Genomic DNA, 16,942 nt, shown 5'->3' on the forward strand with positions numbered 1-16,942 from the left:
CATTCGTTCAGAAACGTAGAAAGCCAGTGTCACACACTTTCCATGCAGTGTAAAGAGTCAGGAGGTGATCTGAACTGAGCCAACCTGAGCAGGTTTGTATTAACATTGAACCTGGGGAGCTGGTTAGGAGCCTAACTATGGGATGTGGCTGCTGGGAACCAGGAAGTGTGGGGCTCAGACAGGAGCGTCAAGAAGATTTCCTTGAAATCATGTGGGCACAACACACTGGAGAAGTGACTAGTGTTTACTTTTCCTGTACAGACAGGCAGTCGCTGCAGGCCGAACATTACCCTCTGTACCGTCACTGGGTTACACTGAAGTCAACTGCGTCCCAGTACTGGCAAATATCATTACCCCACCCCCACACCACCCCCCACCCTCAGCAGGGACACCTTCAGCCCCAGTTGCACCAGTCTGTGATCCGTCTATCGTGATCACTGCAGGACAGAAGGCATGTCCTGATCACAGCCCACATCTCAGAAACCACCACTGGAGAGGCTCCAGCAATGTACCTTGTTCAGAACATGATGCAACAAATTCCCCAACAAAGACCACATCACAGACCTAGTGGAACAGATTGCTGTCCTGAAAGGGACACCACGCAGGAAAGGAATACATTGTCATGTTCTTCAACAACTCAAATCAACATCTCTGAGGATCTAATCTGGTCCCAACATATCGATGCAGTTATAAAGAGGACAAAACAGTGAGTCTTCAGGAGTTTGAAGAGATTTGGCATGTCAGCAAATACATAGAAAGATAGAAAATCTACAGCACAATACAGGCCCTTCGGCTCACAAAGCTGTGTCGAGCATGTCCTTACCTGAGAAATTACCAAGGGTTACCCATAGCCCTCTATTTTTCTGAGCTCCATACTCCTGTCCAGGAGTCCCTTGAAAGACCCTATCGTATCCACCTCCACCACTAAAAACATTCCCCTGATATCTCCTCTGTAGCTACTTCCAAACACCTTAAAACTGTGCCTTCTCGTGCTAGCCATTTCAGCCCTGGGAAAAAGCCTCTGACTATCCACATGATCATGCCTCTCATCATCTTATACACCTCTATCAGGTCACCTCTCATTCTCCGTCACTCCAAGAAGAAAAGGCTGAGTTCACTCAAACTATCTCATAAGGTATGCACCCCAATCCAGGCAACATCCTTGTAAATCTCCTCCGCACCCTTTTTATGGCTTCCAAACCTTTCCTGTAGTGAGGCGACCAGAACTGAGCACAATACACCAAGTGGGATCTGACCAGGGTCCTATGTAGCTGTAGCATTACCTCTCAGCTCCTAAACTCAATCCTACGATTGATAAAGGCCAATGCACCATATTCTTTCTTAACCACAGAGTCAACCTGCGTAGCACTTTGAGTGTCCTATGGACTCGGACCCCAAGATCCCTCTGATCCTCCACACTGCCAAGAGTCTTAACATTAATATATATTCTGCCCTCATATTTAACCTACCAAAATGAACCACTTCACACTTATCTGGGTTGAACTCCATCTGCTACTTCTCAGCCCAGTTTTGCATCCTATCAATGTCCCACTGTAACCTCTGACAGCCCTTCACACTATCCACAACACCCCCAACCTTTGTGTCATCAGCAAACTTACTAATCCACCACTGGTGACCGACCTCCATACAGAATTTGACCCGTCTACAACCGGTCTTTGCCTTCTATGAGCAAGCCAGTTCTGGATCCACAAAGCAATGTCCCCTTGGATCCCATGCCTCCTTTCTCAATAAGCCTTGCATGGGGTACCTTATCAAATGCATTGCTGAAATCCATATACACTACATCTACTGCTCTTCCTTCATCAATGTGTTTAGTCACATCCTCAAAAAATTCAATCAGGCTTGTAAGGCACAACCTGCCTTTCACAAAGCCATGATGACTATTCCTGATCATATTATGCCTCTCCAAATGTTCATAAATCCTGTCACTCGGGATCTTCTCCATCAACTTACCAACCACTGAAGTAAGACTCACTGTTCTATAATTGCTTGGGTTATCTCTGCTCCCTTTCTTGAATAATGGAACAACATCCGCAACCCTCCAGTCCTCCAGAACCTCTCCCGTCCACATTGATGATGCAAAGATTATCACCAAAGGCTCAGCAATCTCCTCCCTCACCTCCCATAGTAGCCTGGGGCACATTTCGTCTGGTCCCAGTGACTTATCCAACTTGATGCTTTCCAAAAGCTCCAGCACATCCTCTTTCTTAATATCTACATGCTCAAGCTTTTCAGTCCATTGTAAGTCATCCCTACAATCACCAAGATCCTTTTCCGCAGTGAATACTGAAGCAAAGTACTCATTAGGTACCTCTACTATCTCCTCCAGTTCCATACATGACAGTTCCATAACATCCACTGACACACTTGATTGGTCCTGTTCTCTCATGTCTTATCCTCTTGCTCTTCACATACTTGTAGAATGTCTTGGGGTTTTCCTTAATCCTGTCTGCCAAGGCCTTCTCATGGCCCCTTCTGGCTCTCCTAATTTCATTCTTAAGCTGCTTCCTGCTGGACTTATCATCTTCTAGATCTCTATCATTACCTAGTTTTTTGAACCTTTCGTAAGCTCTTCTTCTTCTTGACTAGATTTACAACAGCCTTTGTACACCATGGTTCCTGTATCCTACCATTCATCCCCGTCTCATTGGAATGTACCTAGGCAGAACTCCACGTAAATATTCCCTGAACATTTGCCACATTCTTCTGTACATTTTCCTGAGAACATCTGTTCCAATTTATGCTTCCAAGCTCCTGCCTGGTAGATAGATAGATAGATAGATAGATAGATAGATAGATAGATAGATAGATAGATAGATAGATAGATAGATAGATAGATAGATAGATAAATAGATAGATAGATACTTTATTCATCCCCATGGGGAAATTCAACATTTTTTCCAATGTCCCATACACTTATTGTAGCAAAACTAATTACATACAATACTTAACTCAGTTAAAATATGATATGCATCTAAAATCACCCTCTCAAAAAGCATTAATAATAGCTTTTAAAAAGTTCTTAAGTAGTTTACTTAAATACATTGAGTCCTAACCCCGGCACTTTAACATATCTTACTCCTGGCGGTTGAATTTTAAAGCCGAATGGCATTGGGGAGTATTGATCTCTTCATTCTGTCTGAGGAGCATTGCATCGATAGCAACCTGTCGCTGAAACTGCTTCTCTGTCTCTGGATGGTGCTATGTAGAGGATGTTCAGGGTTTTCCATAATTGACCGTAGCCTACTCAGCGCCCTTCGCTCTGCTACCGATGTTATACTCTCCAGTACTATGCCCACGACAGAGCCCGCCTTCCTTACCAGCTTATTAAGACGTGAGGCGTCCCTCTTCTTAATGCTGCCTCCCCAACACGCCACCACAAAGATATATGATAGCTGCGTATTTCCCCTTACTCCAATTAAACACTTTCCTAACTTGTCTGTCCTATCCCTCTCCAATGCTATGGTAAAGGAGATGGAATTGTGATCACTATCTCCAAAATGCTCTCCCACGGAGAGATCTGACACCTGACCAGGTTCACTTCCCAAAACCAGATAAAGTACAGTCTCTCCTCTTGTAGGCTTACCTACATATTGTGTCAAGAAACCTTCTTGAACACCTAATGAACTCCACTCCATCTAAACCCTTCATTCTAGGGACATGCCTATCAATAGAGGTCCTTGTCAAAATAGAGTCAAAAATGGTCCTTCTGCAGTTGTACAGGGCCCTGGTGAGACCACACCTGGAGTATTGTGCTCAGTTGTCATCTCCAAATTTGAGGAAGGACATTCTTGCTATTGAGGTTCATGAGGTCAATTCCCGGGTTAGCGGGACTGTCATATAACCATATAACAATTACAGCACTGAAACAGGCCATCTCGGCCCTTCTAGTCCGTGCCGAACACTTACTCTCACCTAGTCCCACCGACCTGCACTCAGCCCATAATCTTCCATTCCTTTCCTGTCCATATACCTCACCAGTTTTACTTTAAATGACAATATTGAACCTGCCTCTACCACTTCTACAGGAAGCTCGTTCCATACAGCTACCACTCTCTGAGTAAAGAAATTCCCCCTCGTGTTACCCTTAAACTTTTGCCCAACTCTCAACTCATGTCCTCGTGTTTGAATCTCCCCTACTCTCAATGGAAAAAGCCTATCCATGTCAACTCTATCTATCCCCTTCATAATTTTAAATACCTCTATCAAGTCCCCCCTCAACCTTCTATGCTCCAAAGAATAAAGACCTAACTTGTTCAACCTTTCTCTGTAACTTAGGTGCTGAAACCCAGGTAACATTCTAGTAAATCTTCTCTGTACTCTCTCTATTTTTTTGACATCTTTCCTATAATTCGGTGACCAGAAATGTTGAAAGATTGGAGCGACTAGGCTTGTTTACACTAGAATTTAGAAGGATGAGAGGGTATCTGATTGAAACATATAAAATTATTAAGGGATTGGACACGCTGCTGGCAGGCAACATGTTCCTGATGTTGGGGGAGTACAGAACCAGAGGCCACAGATTAAGAATAAAGGTTAGGCCATTTAGAACAGAGTTCAGGAAAAACTTTTTCACACAGGAAGTTGTGGACCTATGGTATGCTCTGCCTCAGAAGGCAGTGGAGGCCAATTCTCTGGATGCTTTTGTTACGAATGAAGGGAGCAAAGTCGCCCCCCCCCCTTTTTGAGAATCGCAAAATCGCTATTATTTCGGGTCTGATACCCAGGAAATGAGAGAGATACACATCATGTCAGTAATGAGAGAGAAAGACGCAGGATCACAGCAAAGGCAGTTGTTATAGACAACGCAGAATACACAAGGTGGAATGTCTCCTATTGACAAAGAGAGAGATTACTGCTATTGTCTCTTGAAGTAGGAATTGTGTATTGAGTATTGTACTATTCATTGAAACCCCTCAGGGGATGACCAGAGTGGTCTGGTTGAGGGATTGCATCATCCCAACCTGATTGACATCTGAGACCCCGTGAGTGAGGATAAAAGAGGGGTCTGGGGAACACCCCTCAGACACACCAGGAGAGATGTACGAGACCGGTGGGGGCTTGTGTGTGTGTCCACCCTTGCCTGGGTGGCGAGTCCTCCACGGAACGGTCCAGCTAAAGGACGGATACGGATCAAGATCGTAGCAAGGAAAGTCGGCAAGTTTTTCTCTTTCTCTCTCTCTCTCTCTCTCCAACAATTGCAACACAGCGATCAACAACAGCTGCAGCCTGTATGAACTGAAATGAACTTTAGATTTCCATCGGACAATTCATTATCCCCTAGACAACGATAGAGCTTATTTCTTATTGATTATTATTATACCCGCACTTTCAGGTTTAGTATTGACGATGTATATTATCTGTATATTTACATTGATATTATTTTTGTGTATTTTTACTAATAAATACTGTTAAAAAAAAGTATCATCAGACTTCAACGGCTACTCCTATCTTTACTGGTAAGACACCCAGTTACAGGGTATGTAACACTTTCAAGAAAGAGTTAGATAGAGCTCTTAAAGATAGCAGAGTCAAGGGATATGGGGAGAAGACAGGAACGGGGTACTGATTGTGGATGATCAGCCATGATCACATTAAATGGCGGTGCTGGCTCGAAGGGCTGAATGGCCTACTCCTGCACTATCGTCTATTGTCTATAATATTTGGGAAATTAAAATCTCCCACCATGACAACCCTGTTATTATTACACCTTTCCAGAATCTGTCTCCCTATCTGCTCCTTGATGTCCCTGTTACTATTGGATGGTCTATAAAAAATACCCAGTAGAGTTATTGACACCTTCCTGTTCCTAACTTCCACCCACAGAGACTCGTAGACAATCTCTTCATGTCTTCCTCCTTTTCTGCAGCCGGGACACTATCTCTGATCATCAATGCCTCATCCCCACCTCTTTTGCCTCCCTCCCTGTTCCCTGCCCTTTCTGAAACATCTAAAGCCTGGCACTTGAAGTAACCATTTCCGTCCCTGAGCCATCCAAGTCTCTGTAATGGCCACAACATCATAGCTCCAAGTGCCGATCCACACTCTAAGCTGATCTGCTTTGTTAATAATACTCCCTGCATTAAAATAGGCAAATCTCAAACTATCAGTCTGAGTGCGTCCCTTCTCTATCACCTGCCTATCTTCCCTCTCGCACTGTCTCCAAGCTTTCTCTATTTGTGAGCCAACCGCGCCTTCCTCTGTCTCTTCAGTTTAGTTCCCACCCCCCAGCAATCCTAGTTTAAACTCCCCCCAGTAGCCTCAGCAAACCTCCCCGAGGGGATATTGGTCCCCCTGGGATTCAAGTTCAACCCGTCCTTTTTGTACAGCTCACTCCTGCACCAAAAGAAGTCCCAATGATCCAGAAATCTGAATCCCTGCCCTCTGCACCAATCCCTCAGCCACACATTTATCCTCCACCTCACTCTATTCCTATACTCACTGTCACGTGGCACAGGCAGTCATCCCGAGATTACTACCTTTGTGGTCCTGCTTCTCAACTTCCTTCCTAACTCCCTGTAGTCTGCTTTCAGGACCTCCTCTCTTTTCCTGCCTATGTCATAGGTACCAATATGTACCACGATCTCTGGCTGTTCTCCTTCCCACATCAGGATATCGTGGATGCAATCAGAAACATCCCAGACCCTGGCACTTGGGAGGCAAACTACCATCTCTGCTTCTTTCATGCGTCCACAGAATCGCCTGTCTGACCCCCTAACTATAGAGACTCTATCACCGCAGCCATCCTCTTCCTTTCCCTACCCTTCTGAGCCAGAGGCGTGACCACTGTTACTTTCCCCAAGGTCGGCCGTTACCCCCCAACAGTACTCAAGCAGCAGTACTTATTGTTCAGGAAGACAGCCACAGGGGTACTCTCTAGCCTTGGACTCCTGCTCTTCCCTGTCCTGACTGTTACCCACTTGTCTGTCTCCAGTGTGACCACCTGCCTATAACTCCTTTCTATCACTTCCTCACTTTCCCTGACCAGACGAAGGTCATCGAGCTGCATCTCCAGTTCCCTAACACGGTCCCTCAGGAGCTGCAGCTCGACGCACCTGGCGCAGATGTGGCCGCCCAGGAGGCTGGGAGTCTCCCTGACTTCCCACATCTGACACCGAGCACAGAACACCGGCCTCACACACATACTTCCTGTCTCTATTCTACACAGGCAGCCTAACTCACTTTAACTCCTTATCGCCAAAGCCCAGTTGAGCCAAAGACTTCCTACTCTGTCTCCCTCTACTCTGTAATCCGCTGTCTCCTTTTAAACTCTTCTCCCTATTCTCACTGGCTGATGACCACACGCTTGTGCAGTCGTGCCCCGATCAAACAGCTGAAGCAATAACCCTTGAATGCTTGCTGTCTATTTTCTATCTTTTCTCTCATCTCTCTATCTGTATCTCTCTCCCACACTTTCCTTCCCTTCTTTCTTTTTCTCTTCATTTCTCTCCCTTTCTCTTTTCATATCTCTCTCCTTCCCCCTCTCTCTTTCTCCCTCTTTCTCCCTCTTTCTCTCCCTCTCCCTCTTTCTCTCTCTCCCTCTCCTTCTTTCTCTCTCTGCCTCTCTCTCTTTCTCTCTCTCTCTCCCTCCCTCGCTCTCTCTTTCTCTCTCTCCCTCTCCCTTTTCCTCTCTCTATTTGCAACTCCATCAATTGCACAGCAATCAGAAGCTACAACAGGAGTGAATCCTTGCACATGCTCTCGAAGTCACCTACTTCTGTTCTCTTCCATGAAAATTCCAGGTGACAGGCATCAGAAGCTTCAGGACCAGAATCAGGTTTAATATCACCGGCCTATGTGGTGAAATTTGTTCACTTTGCAATGCAATACATGATAATTGATTATGGGAATTCGTGAATGGTGTGCTGACCTCAAAACAGGGCACCCTGCCTGGAATTTGGAAAGATGTCGATGTTTGACCTACTCCAATGGGACAGACACCAGACTCATTGTGTTAAACAGCCTGACCACCTCCAACTGTCCCCATTGGCTGAGGGACCTCTAAGATCCCCTTTAACACTTTCCCCTCTTGTCTTAATTCTGTGCCCGCTAGTTTGAGAGAAGGCAGCATCCATCATTAAGGATCCCCACCACCCAGGAGATGCCCTATTCGCACTGTTACTGTCGGGAAGGAGGTACAGAAGCCTGAAGGCACTCACTCAGCGATTCAGGAACAGCTTCTTCCCCTCTGCCATCTGATTTCTAAATGGACATTGAACCCATGAAAACTACCTCTCTACTTTGTTATTTCTGTTATTTGTACTACTTATTTTACCTTAACTATTTAACAGACATACAGATACCAAATGTAACTCAGGTTAATTCTCTATATTTATTGATCATGTATGGCATCGTACTGCTGACGTAAAGTATTCATTTGATACTCTACTTGTTGATAAGCGCATGGGTGGTATTGGAATAGGTGAAGGTTTTGTCTGCGTTGTGCCCGTAGGATGGAAACACTCCAAGAGAAGTCCCAGCCTGTGCTTCCCATCCTTTGACTGGTTTTCCTCGTTGTGGTTCATGTGGTGTGATACAGAGTGAGACGCCAGGCATGTTTCAATGCTCTCAAATCAGGTTTAATTGATTATATAAGATACATGCCCACCACCTGAATATCATGAGTGCCACCAGCAATGTCATTGCAAACAGTCTCCGAGTATAATCACAACTGGCTTTCAAAGTGCAGCTTCTAATCATTATTGTGTTTAGACGCCCTGTAAGGAACCAACTAAGCATCTGATATGGGCCATCCCAAGGTTTGCATCACTTTGATGTGAACAGATTTTTCCTCAGGTTCCACAGCTGAGACTTTAAGGAAAGCCTGGCTTGAGGGAATGATTATCATCTCAATTCAATTTATTCATCGTTGATCAATGGGATTCCCAGGTGCTGCAGCATTGATGTTTTAGTGAAAATACGGGCAAAATGGACATGTTACATTCAGATTTTGGTTTATAAAGTAATGGGAAGAGACTTTAAAAACCAGTATGTGCTTTCATTGGGAGAAAGATTAAAGTGATGAAGATCTTTATCTTTCTGAGTGGCACAAATAATGTAAGACAGGATAAGGAGTGTTGGATTTAAATCAGATTATTGATTATAGTAACATAGTTAATATGGAGTTCAAAGATGTTTGAGCTCCTGGAAATAAAATAGATGACACAATTTGGAAGGAAAATATTTGTTAGATAAGGTCAAGAAAAATCATAACCACATGGTCAGATCGACCTATTTGCAGCGAGATTTACTGATGCCTTTATTCTTTAGGTTGTATTGAGATTTTGAGAAGCAGATGGACGCCTGTCGATCACACTCACAGATAAACTTCCCGCAGTGACTCTTACCTGAAAGGAAGCATATTTGAAATAATCCATTATGTTAATGATATTTGCCTTGGATTATGAAAGAATGAAAGATATTTTTATATTTTAATATATTTTGTATTTTAGCTTCCATTTATATAGTACATGCAACATTCTGATATTCATATTAATGTTCTGTAAATTGTTTAAAATACTAATTGTAATTTGGGTTGTTAATTTCATTGTGATGACCTCATCATTTCTAGAGTCGATGGATCCTATTAAGCTGATGTCAGACATGCATTTACATCAGAATAACAAATCCTATGAAGATCTACACCACAATGATAGCTGAATCATTGTAGAAAAGATTCTAGAAAAGTCCCTGGTGATCCCCAGCCCTTCACCACTGACGTGGCCCCAAGCAGCAGCCTTGGATCTTGCCTCTGACTCTGAGGTTTCAGACCCATTGCAGTGACGTTAACACAAATTGCAAGAGTGATGTTCCACTGCGGTCCTGAGGGAAAAGTGACTCCATCTCTCTGTCCTGAGATGATAAAGTGAGCATATTTTTGACCTCTCAGGTGAGGAGATTCTATGTGACAAACGAGCTCGGGAGAACCCTATTTAATGTGATCAGAATTGTCCCGCAAATATCAGCTTAGAGATTTTATCTGGTCATGATTCCATTGGGAACTTGCTGCGAACAAACTGGTCACAGCATTTCCATTGCATTCTGTAAAATGCTGAGGTGAAGTGAAGCAAAAATATTCCTCTTTTTGTTCATCTGAATCTACTTTTTGTGGGTTGAATTTCAAAACCACTGCAGGGATCACAGGGCAGATATGGAGAGGGTGTTTCCTGTACTGATGGGAAATAGAACCAGGAGTCACTGGCTCAGATTAAGGGTAGGCCATTTAGGGTTTAAACTGGGGAAAGGTCCCATGCCAAGGGGCTGTGGATGCCATGAATTCACTCAAAACTGAAGCTGATTGAATTTGGGAAATTGGAGGAATCTGGGAATATTGAAATATGTCTGGAAAAAGTGTTGAGCAAGAAGATAAACCTATATCTAGACAAATAGTGGAGCAGGCTTTCAGAGCCAAATATTTACTCAGTCTACTATTTCACATGTTTTTTGATGGTATCAGTGCTATCAGATGGTACTTACTCATCAATAGTGCTCAGTTCATAATTTGCTCTCTGCATATGATCCAGCAATATCTGGGTCCTGACCACTAGCTGGTGAGTAACATTGATAACACACAGGTGTCAGACAATAACCACCTTCAAATAAGGAGCAAAATCTTCAAATAAGGAGCATAATTCAGCCATCTTTCACATGCATAGAGTCATAAAGGTTTTGCAGCATACAGCCAGGCTTTTCAGCCCAGCTCATCCATGCTGACCCACCTGTCTTTCTATGCTAACCCTTCTGCCTGCGTTTGGGCCAAATCCCTCTGAAGCTTTCCTTTCCAGGAAGCCTTCCAACTATCTTTGTAATATTGTAATTGTACCATCTCCTTTGCACCTTCTACATACCCAGCAGCCTCTGTGTGAACTAGTTGTTCCTTTTAAATCTTTTTCTACTCCCACGTTAAACCTAGACCTCTAGTTTTGGACTTTCCTACCTTGGAAAATGGCTGCGATTGTTTATTTTATCTATGCCTCTCATAAATTTAAAAACTTCTGTAAGGAAACTCCTCAGTCTGCGGGACCATGTCAACGGCCTTGCTAAGTTTCATGGACATTCCTGCCCTTCAATCATCAACATGACCTCTCCAAAAGTTCCATCATGTTAACACAACACAACTTCACAAGTAGAAGACTATGCAAACTATCCCTCATCAATCTTCCAGATCAAAGGCTGGTAGATACTGCCTCTTCAAATTTCCTCTGGGACCTTTCCATCCACTGATCTTCAGTCATTACCATCTCTTTGGCCCCAATATCAGTGTTCTGGAATCAGAATGTCACAACTGGGGCTGGTTGAAATTTTTTTCAGTTAGTATGTGGGTTGGTTTTTTCTCAGGTATGCAGTCTTCCTTGGATTGCTTAGGTTTTATGTCCCATAAGGTGCCTCAGGAAGAAGGCGTCCATTATTAAGGACCCTCACCACCCAGTACATGCCCTCTGCTCATTGTTACTGTCAGGAAGGAGGTGCAGAAGCTTGAAGGCACACACTTCAAGAACAGCTTCTTTCTCTCTGCCATCTAATTTCTAAATGGACTTTAAACTTATGAACAGTACCCCATTAATTTTTTTAGTTCTTTTTTTGTACTATGAACTTAATTTAACTATTTAATATACATATACATAATTACTGTCATTCAGTTTTTTTCTGTATTTATCAGGAGTGGAGAGAGTGAGCATTTCAAGTTCCTGGGTGTCAATATCTCTGAGGACCTAACCTGGTCATTACATATTGATTCAGCTATAAAGAACATAGAAACATAGAAAACCTACTGCACAATACAGGCCCTCGGTCCATAAAGCTGTGCCCAACATGTCTTTACCTTAGAAATGACTAGGGTTACCCATAGCCCTCTATTTTTCTAAGCTCCATGTACCTATCCAGGAGTCTCTTAAAAGGTCCTATCATATCCGCCTCCACCACCGTCGCCGGCACCCATTCCACTCACCATTCTCTGCATAAAAAACTTACCCCTGACATCTCCTCTGTACCTGCTTCCAAGCACCTTAAAACTGTGCCCTCTCATGCTAGTAATTTCAGCCCTGGGAAAAAGCCTCTGATTATCCACGTGATAAATGCCTCTCATCATCTTATACACCTCTATCAGGTCACCTCTCATCCTCTGTCGCTCCAAGGTAAAAAGGCCGAGTTCACTCAACCTATTCCCATGAGGCATGCTCCCCAATCCAGGCAACATCCTTGTAAATCTCCTCTGTACCCTTTCTAAGACTTCCACATCCTTCCTGTAGTGAGGCGACCAGAACTGAGCACAGTACTCCAAGTGGGGTATATATAGCTGCAACATTACCTCTTGGCTCCTAACCTCAATCCCACGATTGATGAAGGCCAATCCACCATATGCTTTCTTAACCACAGAAGGCAAGACAGCAGCTATATTTCATTTGGAGTTTGAGGAAATTTGGTTTTTCAACTAAAACACTCAGAAATTGCTCCAAGTGCACTGTGGAGAGTGTTCTGACCGGCTGCATCGCCGTCTGGTATGCGGGAGATGGCTACGGCACATGATCGAATTAAGTTGCAGAAACTTGTAAAATTAGTCAGTTCCATCATGTGTACCAGCCTCTGTAGTATCCAAGACATCTTCAAATACGATGTCTTAGGGAGGCAACGTCCATTATTAAGGACCCGCATCACCCAGGACATACCCTCTTCTCATTGTTACCATCAGGGAGGAGGTACAGGAGCCTGAAGACAGACACTCAGTGATTCAGCAACAGCTTCTTCCCCTCTGCCATCTGATTTCTGAATGGACATTGAACACATGAACACTCTCCCACTACTTCTTTATTTCTGTTATTTTAAACTACTTGTTTGAACTTGATTATTTAATAGACATGTATACAAAAGAAAAAGCACCTTGTGCTTTCCCGGCATATATGATGAATAAACTCTTCCTGGGCTTCCAGCTGGGTACCAGTATTGATTATCACTGATGTTTTGATGACATCAGTTATAATTGATACCTGTACCTGGCTGGAAGCCCAGGAAGAGTTTATTAGACATATATACTTAATGTTACTCAGTTTTTTCTCTATATTTATTTATCATGTATTGCATTGTACTGCTGCCGTAAAGTTGACGAATTTCAGAACATATACTGGTGATATTAAACCTGATTCTGATTCAGATTCTAATTATTTTATTAGAACTCACTCACCTTGTGTCATACGTGTCTCGTTTGGGATCATGAGCATTGATAAGCTCTCCTTGCCTTTATCATTTTTATTCAGTTTGGGTAACTGAATTAGCACAGGATTTTCTATGTCTTTCATTGTAGTTGTTGACTTGGGGGTTATTGTTTTGCCTGGGCACTGGGGCTGTTCTGAATTCTTATCTGCTCCAGGGTGTATGTCAGGGGAACTGGCCAACCCCTCTTTGCTCAGTCATTGTGGTTCCTTGTCTGGTGAAACTCTGACCAAGTTCTTCTGTGTGTCTGAGTGATTTCTGTTTGTCAGGATTCTGCACAGTTTGCCTGAATTCTTGTTAGTTTTCTTGGTTACTTTGTCTTAAATCTTTTGTTTTGTTTGAATTGCCACAGTCTCTGTGATTCCTGCACTGGAGTTCACCAGTGACCCTCACATATAATTGACCAAGATGCATTAACCAGTGATTACAAGAGCAGGTCACAAGTTAAGCATCACATAAGAAATGATTGATGTCTTACTGCCTGAAGCCTTTCCACCATCAGCCAGGAGTGGGATATTCCCCAGTCCCTGGATGAGTGCAGCTCCCAAACACAGAAGGAGCTCGTCATCATTAGTGACAAAGGAACTGATTTCATTGCAACTCTGTCTGTATAGATGGAATACAAAACAAAGCTTTTCACTGTGCCCTGTTACCTGCGACAATAATAAACCAAATGAAACGATCTCTACCAATATCTACCATCAGCATTCTGTGCTGTTGTATAATTCAGCAGCCAGTGTATCTCAGCTAAATCTCCCAGACCAATAACCTTTACCATCTAGAGGGACAGAGATCAGCATCACATACAGGTCTCTGCAAGTCTCACACCATCCAGACATGGAACATAACCCGTTCCTCCGTCATCACTGGGTCTGAATGCTGGAGCTGCACCACAAGAGCATTGTGGGAGAACCGTCACCAGGGCGACTCTAGTGGTTCAAGATGGCAGCTCACCAGCACCTTCACAAAGGCAATGAGGGATGGACAAAAGATTGTGTCCATGGAACCAAGGATAAAAGTAAGACAATGAGGCACTCTCTGATCATACTCACTTTTGCATTCGATTTTCCCGTTTGTGCAGCTGTACTTGTATAACTTCATTTTGGGTGAAAGTGGAAATCTACATTTCTTTTTTTTCTTAGCATCATCATAACAGTAGTCGTGGGTCTGGCAGCACCTGTAAAATCACAGATTACATTTAATTAAAAACTCATGAACTAGAATTAACAGAACACTGTTACAGCAGCCTCCAGTGTCACACACTTCCCATGTAGCGCTAAGAGTCAGGGGGTGACCTGAGCTGAGCCAAGCTGAGCAGGCTGATATCGACCCAGGGAGCTGGGTAGGGGCTTCACTGTGGGACGTGGAATCAGGATTTGTGGGGACTCAGGCAGGAATGTGGAAAAGAATTCCTTCCAAGTGATGTGACCACAATAGACCTGAGAAGGTGACCAATGTTTATTTTTTCCCTTGTTCTATGGATCGTGTGTGCTCACCACCCAACAATATTCAACAGATTGATCAACCAGCTGGTTCCCCTCTCTCCTTCCCTTCCTCGCTCACTTGGTAAGGTAGCCACTGTGTCATGGTTCTCTCTTGTGCTGCCATGATTGAAACCCCTGTTGAATCCTCCAGAAGGACAGAAACCTCCCTGGGAGCAGCTGCCCTGTCCTTGGTGTGTTCCACTACACAGTCCTGACCTCCTGTACAGACTAACACCAAACACTACCCTCTACCATCACTGGGACTTCAGTGAAGATGCAATCTTGCTGCCTCTGACAATCAATGAGAACAGTTCTCTGTCCCTTGTCTCCAGTGGATGGTAACTGGCTGTGTGGAGACCTTCTGTTCACCTACTTGTCAAACTCATCCACTGGTGTCCCAGATCCGCCAATTCCACAGTAACAGCCGTAGTCGTTGATCTGCAGTAGTGGGCTGACACCTGGCATGGCACATTTAATCATATTACTGAACTGAATGAGGTTCCTGGACTCAATGGAAGTGCTCCCAGCACCAGCTACATCAGGAGGGAGAGGAACAGACAGACACAAACAGGTTAGAACACGAAGCAACCAACACGAGAACAAGGCTCACTCGAGGAGAGATTCCCTACCTGAGAGCAGAAGGAGGACAAACAGCCCCAGCATTGTCATTTGCTCTTCTCCGTCCTGGAAATCACACTTGTCCCAAAGCTCACTCCGTCCCTTTTATAACTAGTCTCGGTAAAGAGTGAGATTCAGTTCCTGGTGCATATCATGGCCACTGATAACGTAGATAAGATGAAGACAAACAGTTCTGTTGATATAGCTGGTCTCCATTTGACTGGACTGGAGAGACAGAGCCAATCCTGACAGCTTCTGGGACTTCCCAGTGGGAGCAGTTGCAGTGTGTGTGTGTCCACATGTGTGTTGAGTGTGTGTCAATTTACGTGAGTGTGTGTGTTTGTGTGCATCTCCATGTCTGTATGTCCATATGTGTCAATTTACATAAATATGTGTGTGCGTTGTGTGTGTGTGTGTGTGTGTGTGTGTGTGTGTGTGTGTGTGTGTGTGTGTGTGTGTGTGTTCACATGTGTGTTTGAGTGTGTGTCAATTTACTTGTGTGTGTGTGTGTGCCCACATCTATGTGTGTCCACATCTGTGGATTTACATGTATGTGTGTGTGTGTCCATGTGTGTGTCAATTTACATGTGTGTGTGTGTCCACGTGTGTGTCAATATACGTGTGTCTGTGTCCACGTATGTGCTTGAGTGTGTGTTAATTTACATGTATGTGTGTGTGCGTGTGTGTGAGACTGTGTTCGATTATGAGTGAGTGTGACTAATCCAAATGCGTTCATGATAGGTCTCACTGATTGAGACATCGACACTAAACAGAGGCCATGACAGTGGGCGATGGGCTGGAATTGTCACGGCATGGATTCTCGATAATCGGTATCACAATATGGGGAAGATGAGGTGACCACCTCTGAAAATGAGACGAGTCACTGTGGGACTTGCCCTGCGAGTTCCATGAGGAGGTTTCAGGACCAGAGATTGGAAAATGATAAGACTGAAGACCATTGGAGTTTTGTCTGATTTGGGATGTCCGGATGGAGTCTGCAGGACTAATAACCTCCAACATTCCTACAAATTTCAGACATTAAGATATGTGTCTGTGCCTCAGCCATTATGCAATCTTCTTTTTCTTTGACATGTTAGTTTCAATTCACTGAAAAATTCAGCTTTTAAAGGTCTTCCACCATGTCGAATGATTCCTGGTGTAAAGCACCTGCATGACTAATTTTGACCTTTTCCCCCCATCAACAGGACACAATTTTTTTATTAGTTAGTTATCTATACTAATCAATTCAGAGGAATTGATATGAATTCCATTCCTGTCACGACAGCTCCATATAAACAGTTCCCCATACATACCAGATATTAATAAAATGCAAATCCCTCATTCCACTGAAGAAGGTCTATAATCTCATTCCATGCAAATGCACACACCTGCTGAGCTTTATCTCACCGAACATAAGTGAATGGTTCTGACCAATAACAACCGGAATTTGTACTAAAACAGCCCAAGTTGAAGTACTGAGCTTTTAGCTGACTGGTGAGAAAATGTTGATTTACAGTGGGATGAATGAGTGGGAAGGTGGGGGTTGTCGGGGTGTCGGGTTGGTGTTTGAGGTATTGGGTGGAACAGGACATAAGCTTTATATCCTGCTTCAC

The 16,942-nt window shown here is 43.8% G+C and overlaps 1 protein-coding gene across 1 annotated transcript; it reads right to left on the reverse strand.

The window, feature by feature from the left end:
• Window positions 1-8,578: 8,578 nt before the first annotated feature.
• Window positions 8,579-15,448, reverse strand: LOC140738246 (phospholipase A2, minor isoenzyme-like). Its single transcript, XM_073065398.1, has 4 exons — window positions 15,341-15,448; window positions 15,085-15,244; window positions 14,280-14,404; window positions 8,579-9,368 (listed from the first exon to the last, which is right to left on the reverse strand). Exons 1-4 carry the CDS (start codon window positions 15,378-15,380, stop codon window positions 9,253-9,255), a joined length of 441 nt encoding a protein of 146 aa, XP_072921499.1. The 5' UTR covers window positions 15,381-15,448; the 3' UTR covers window positions 8,579-9,252.
• Window positions 15,449-16,942: the final 1,494 nt, after the last annotated feature.

Source organism: Hemitrygon akajei, chromosome 14, assembly GCF_048418815.1.
Source record: "Hemitrygon akajei chromosome 14, sHemAka1.3, whole genome shotgun sequence".
Classification (NCBI taxonomy): domain Eukaryota; kingdom Metazoa; phylum Chordata; class Chondrichthyes; order Myliobatiformes; family Dasyatidae; genus Hemitrygon; species Hemitrygon akajei.